Source organism: Buteo buteo, chromosome 14 (genome assembly GCF_964188355.1).
Source record: "Buteo buteo chromosome 14, bButBut1.hap1.1, whole genome shotgun sequence".
Classification (NCBI taxonomy): domain Eukaryota; kingdom Metazoa; phylum Chordata; class Aves; order Accipitriformes; family Accipitridae; genus Buteo; species Buteo buteo.
In genome coordinates, this window is record NC_134184.1 from 32,900,026 (window position 1) to 32,906,229 (window position 6,204).

Sequence of the window (6,204 nt, forward strand, 5' to 3'; positions counted from 1 at the left end):
AACTGGAAAATAAAACTGCTCAACCATTTAAAGAAAACAGGACATATTGCTGCAAAAGCATAATGTATGCAATGTTAGGGGACAATATTTCATATGTGTGATTGTCGGGGTTTTTTTTAAGCTCAGCAGATCTTAGACACAGGTAAGCACGTAAGCAAGGAGTCAGTCTACAATGCTTGACAAACACAAAGCTGTCGTGTGCCTACAAGCACAATTTGACTTGATCTCCTAGGTATGCTATTTACATGTATTTGGAATACTATAGTACTGAAGCCATTATGACAAAACATGCTGATCTCTACAGACCCACACTAAGTTTTACTGTGTGAACACATCAGCAATACTGCTACTGTACATACAAGTGGGTGTAACCAAATATTCAGGGAAAACTATAAAGTAACAGTTAACCTAAGATTGTATCATTTGATGGTCATACATGGTAGGAATAGAACCCTTGGGGAAAAAACAAACAAACAAACAAAAAAAAAACAAAAAACAAAACTGTGGTGTTTAAAAACAATGCTTCTATATGCAGGACGCCTTCCAACTTCCTGGTCAGAAATAGGTCTTTCCAGTCCTTAGCATATTTTTAAGTTCCCAAAATATTCTTAATCAGTGGAATTCCATTTGGATTTCAGTCTACCTCAAAATTTCTTAGTTATACTTTTGTACGTATGTGAAATGCACTGCAGAAAAAAAAACACTTTCACCAAGACTGCACACAGCCTGGTAAGTCATCAAAACAGCGTTTCTTGTACCAGTTTAAATCCAGATAGCACCTTATTCATCACTGTGAATGAAAAACACCTATCCCAAGTCCACTTGGATTACAGAAGCATTATAGTTGGCTTTTCTGTTTCAAACCAACTAAGTTAGCACATGCTTTTGTTACATCAAATTTGTTTAAAAGTCAAACTTATCTCGAAGCCCATTTTAACGTCTCAATAATAATTATGATGCTGAAGAATATGTGCAAGATACTCTAGTGAGATAGAAAGCTCATAAAAAGCTTATGTTATTGAAGAGTGCTGTTTCTAGCCGCAATACTAAAATGAAATTTCACCCTGAAAAAAATTGGAAAAATACCTTGATACATCAACTCAACCACTTTGAAATCCACTCAGATATGTACACTTTATCCTCTCAAACCTCATTCTATGCAAAATTCCATGCTGGAAAAAAAGTAGTAAGAGACCTTCATTATGCAAATAACAGTAGGCAAGGTAAAACACATGGAGTATCAGAGAATCAAAGCTTTAGCAATTTCAAACATCCATCAGATTCACGTTTTGGTAGTGCTGTGTTGGTCCTTTGCACGTGAGTATCAAAACACCATTGATGCATATTTTACCTACCTTAGATTCACAGCTCAGTCTTAGAAACTTCACTACAAATTGCAAATAATTGAAGTACATAGACGGTTCAATTCAACCATTTGTTTTTACATTTTTACTGCATTATAATAATAGCTACGTTTGTCATGTTTTCTGTTTCCACAGAAGGAGAAACACATCTATTAGTATTTAACCCTTCCATCAACTATAACGAGCTGCTTATTTGCCACACTCAAAACTACTCGGGTAAATTGTGACTACACATGTACTGCTGAACAAGCCACAGCTATAAGATTTAGGAGTGTATTCCAAGAAGACGGAAAGTCTGCTAGTAAAAGGCTTGGTATTTCAGGAGACCTGAAACAATGGAGAAGCTGAACTGGGGAAAATATGACAGAGAGAAGTCAATTAGCTAAGTGCAAACTGGGCTAATGAAGTACAATATTTCGTGTGATATGACAGCGAGTGCTTACTGAATGTGTTTAATGTGTTTAAATTGCTGTCTTCCTGAAGATATCCAAATCCTGTATTTTCCCCTAAGCTTTCTATAAAAATGCAGAAGGTGAAGAGCAAACACTAAAAGCTGACACCCTATTTGAAGATTGAGTCTTCTGCTATCGTAATCAGCACAAAACATACTACAGGGGAAAGAACTATAACTATTATTGGAGTCAAGCAATATAATACAGAATTTATCAATCTGGAAGTGCTGTAAAAATTAAAGGAATAGTCACCTTAAAATATGTGTACTTTCCAAAATCTTTTGTTGTTGACAAAAACCTTCACAAAAACGTGGATCTAACAACCCTAGGTAAGACAAAGGGTTTATAAAGCCATACCATAGCATCAACATCAGAAACAGCTTATGAGAAAGGTCTTCAGGTTCTTGACAATCTAAATGTGTTGAGTGTCCCTTTAAGATGTGAATGTGAGATAGTGTGATCAGCTAATACAGCTGTACACTTGGTAACTCTATCTTCATGAGCAACTGAGTCAGTACTTATTTACTGAAAAAGTAATATGATAAATACTCATATTAAAAATCTGAACATTCATGTTGCAAGAAAATATGAAGCAGGAGATTTTCCTCAATTTCAGAATGACCGTTCAGCCATCACTCTTGCTCAGGAAGTCAGCTGATGGAGAACTCTGGTCTACTTTGAAAGAAATCAAGTATAGTGAGTCACACTGCCATTTAAACAAACAGTTCATACTCAGCAGGGGGACAAGACATCATGCCGTTGGATGACATAACCAAACAATCCCATCAAGCTTGTACTGTGTCTTGTCATTTGTATGTATAATAAAAATCTGTTTTACAATTCATACATGTGAAACAAGTGGATCTTAGCAAATACCTTAGAAGCTTGTCAGTACACCAAAAAACAAGCATGATAGTCAAAAGATGTTAAGCCAGAGAAATTTCCCAGAGAAAAGCTTAATAAAAGTTTGGATTTATTACTTCACGTAATACCATGCCTAAGATCATCTAAATGTTGCAGTTTTGTAAAATTATCTTCTCCTCCCACTCTAAGATAATCACTCTTCAAACATGCATCTGCTATATTTAACTACTATTTTATGGTCTTAACATTTGTAGCTGCTTTAAAAAAAGTGAATCAGCACTTTATGTTCTGAGTGAAAACTATTTCAAATGCAACTGAGCATTCTGATCACTTTTATTATCCTGAACTTGTAAGTTTCTCATACCATGTATGTTTAAATACTCATTTATCTTGAGCAAATTTTAAGCAGTAGACATGAACAACAGGAAGTTGACAGGGTAACATGACAAAGTGCTCAAAGGCCAGTGCGAAGTTGAGGAAAGTTAACTGCCCTGGATCTCATCCTGCGAGTGCTGAAGGACCAGTTAAGTGCTCCAGAATTTGATCTGATTTATGAAAAACCGCTACGTTGATTAGTAGAGCCCAAATGGGAACCTGTGACTTCAGCAGCGGATGACCTGGCACTTGCAATATATTCATCTATTTTTGCAGACACTAAAAAGAGTTAGAATTTCTATTTAGTCACCTGACTGCACACGTGCACACCTCTTCAACAGCCAGCTCCACAAGTGGAACAGAGCAAAAAACATGCCTAAGCAAGGGTAGGTTCAAACCCAGAGAGACTTGTAACCAAAACAGATCAAAGAAAAAGTCATTGCTCTACAGACAAAAGAGCAGCTATTTGCAGTAACGAACACTACTAGTGAGTCAAAACAGTCGCGGCAACTCAACTGCTCACTTCATTGAGTAGTTGACCACAGCTGGTTCACTTAGAGCAAATTATCTGACATAGGTTTAATCAGAATGTTATAATTATCAGTAGCAACTGGAAAGAGCAAGCATTTTGTGTGCGTGCCTACAGCGGCAAGTGTTCGAAAAAGCTTCGTATAGCTCATGTAACTAAACAAAAACATCAGAAAAAGGGAAAGATTAGCACACAGATGTATAAGAGGACAGCAGATGGTAATTGACAAAAAAATAACTATGTGTGGAACTAGCACTTTTTTTTTTTTTTAAGTCTCATCACTGAACTGGCATTTTAAAAATGTTTAGGCTCACTTGATCACCTAGTGGCAAAGCCACACAATGCAACATGAGAGAGAGAAATTTCCTTCCCAAACAAACATGGCATGTTATCACATAGACTCTTAGACTGGAAAGGGGAGGGGTAGAAAGGGGACTTATTTTCACAACCACATTCCCATGTTAAATACCAAGAGCAGTAACTAATCCTCAGATAGTAGAGGAAGCATTACATGCAAACGACAAACGAACAGGGGAGGTTCAAGTTAGTACATCCCACATGAAAAATACACGATATACTTTGCCCAATACTAATAATGTCCTTTATGTGAAACAAATCCAGGGTTTGATCCAGTGCCAGAAAGAACTGGGTACGCTTCCTAAAACACATTTAACCTAGACTTTCTGTCTTTTAGCAACTCCTACTACTGAGCAAGAGAATGTTGGCCCACCCCAAAAAGAAGTCTTGCTTTAAAGGGATCGCTGCAATACAGACATTAGAAAAGCACAGCTTCTCAAGGCTCTGATACAACAGGCAGGTTTATAAAAATGCAGGTATGCAGAGAAAAGTTGTAGTAAACTCATTGGAAAGAAAGGTTTTTCAAAAAGTTGTGCTCCATTCAGTACTTTTGGACATGCAGTGTTGTTAGAAAAATGGCTCACCTCCCAAACTGTGCTTAACTGATTATACAGCACTGTATAGAGAAAGCAAAGTTTTCATGACCCCACCAGGCTCACCAGCTAAGGTTCTGAAACCTGGACTTCATACAAAAGAAGACAAAGTTTAACTGAGAAGGTCAACCTGGAGGCTACCTCACAGTTTAAAAACTGAGGAATAACTGAAGTTTAAAAAAAAAAAAAAAAAAGAAAGAAAGAAGGAAAAGTTGGGTACCAAACTATAGTCAGCGACTGTATTTCTTCAAACTGAGCTCTGCTTACTTTTGAAGAAGCCCCCATATTGAATATTTCATGAAGATGCCACTTTGAACAACTAGCTAGTTGTTGTCTCTGGGAATTTTGTGTTTTACAATTTTTCCACCTATTAATAGTCAACCTACCTGCCCATAGTTGTCTATGCCAGTTACTAATCTATTTAAGTTTAATAAATCAAAAGCTGTCCTTAGAGACTGGCCAAGAGTCGTAAGTCCTTCAGCTTGAAGGTTTTTCAGTTCATTCATAAACGTTGCATGGTTTTCCTTCCAGCCAGCCTGAAAAGAGAAACGTGAGAAGACTTATTCTCCAGATACGAGCTTTGCTTCCCTCTTAGGCTACAAGCGCCTTCCTTGCTGCATGCGGCTCACCGCAAACGCGAACGAAACACCTTGGAAGTTACTAATGCTTAGTGTCATTCCATGAAGCCTGAAAAGACACACTTCTCTTAAACCGTAGAGCTCCCCGCCTATGAAATGAAGATTTTTTTTTTTTATTTGTTCCGCGGGACGACTTTCTGTGAAGTCACCGATGCACAAACCTCACAGCTATGGACACCGCTCTCCCACAGCCCTTTCCAGATGGAAGCCGACGGCGCCGTGAAGCGACCTCCAACAGGTTCACCCTCCTGTGTCGTGCGGACCCACCGCCCCCTTACCCCCCAAACGCCGCGGCGGGGCTGAGGAAACCGCCGTCCCCTTCCGAGTCCGGACTCTGCGGGCTGAGCTGGGTCCTTCCCCCGCTCCCCCCCCTCTTCCAAACTGAACTCTCCTTGGAGTTGCTGTCACTTCTCCCCAACTTGAATAAATATCCCCCACAGTTCATTGCTGCTCACACACACCACACAGGGAAAAAAAAATGTCGGCCATGTTGATGTCAGCGCCGCCGCCGCCGGAGCCCCCGTGTGCCGAGCTCCCCGGGACCGCCGGCAGCCCGGCCGAGGCGGGCGGCGGGACGGGGGAGGGCGGTGGGGGGGAGGCGGCCGCCGGTAGCGGCGGGCGGCGGCGCGGAGGGGCCGGAAGGAGACCGGGTTGGCGGGTTGGAGGTGGCGGGGGGGGGGGCGGGGGGGAGAAGCGAGGTTTACCTTGATCGCGTAGGGAGGCTCCTCGAAAGTGACCAGCATGTACCTGTCTCCTCTGCTGGCCGGGTCCCGGGCTCGGAGCTGCGGCGCGGGGGACAAAGCAGAGGGTGAGCCGAGAGGGCGGCGGCGGCGGACCCCCCCCCCGCCCGCCCCGCACCGGCTCGGCGCGGCCCTCCCCTCCCTCCCTGCCCGCACACACACACGCACTCCCTCCCGCCCGCCCTCCCTCCCTGCCGCCCGCCCTCGCCCCGCGCCCCCGGCCCAGGCAGCCCCCCGCGCCCTGCCTCCCCCTCCCCTTCCCCGCGCAGTCACTCTCTCGTTCTCTCTCTCT

The 6,204-nt window shown here is 42.2% G+C and overlaps 1 protein-coding gene across 4 annotated transcripts in view; it reads right to left on the reverse strand.

The window, feature by feature from the left end:
• INTS6 (integrator complex subunit 6) overlaps positions 1-6,204 on the reverse strand; it is a 45,445-nt gene that overhangs the window by 38,668 nt on the left and 573 nt on the right. For 3 of the 4 annotated variants that reach the window (XM_075046280.1, XM_075046281.1, XM_075046279.1), the window contains 2 exons: positions 5,877-5,954; positions 4,921-5,070 (listed from right to left, as the gene is read on the reverse strand). In XM_075046280.1, the coding sequence (XP_074902381.1) occupies positions 4,921-5,070; positions 5,877-5,954 (228 nt within the window). Of the gene's footprint in view, positions 1-4,920; positions 5,071-5,633; positions 5,652-5,876; positions 5,955-6,204 lie in introns of those variants that run through there. The other variant, XM_075046282.1, reaches the window with a different exon arrangement.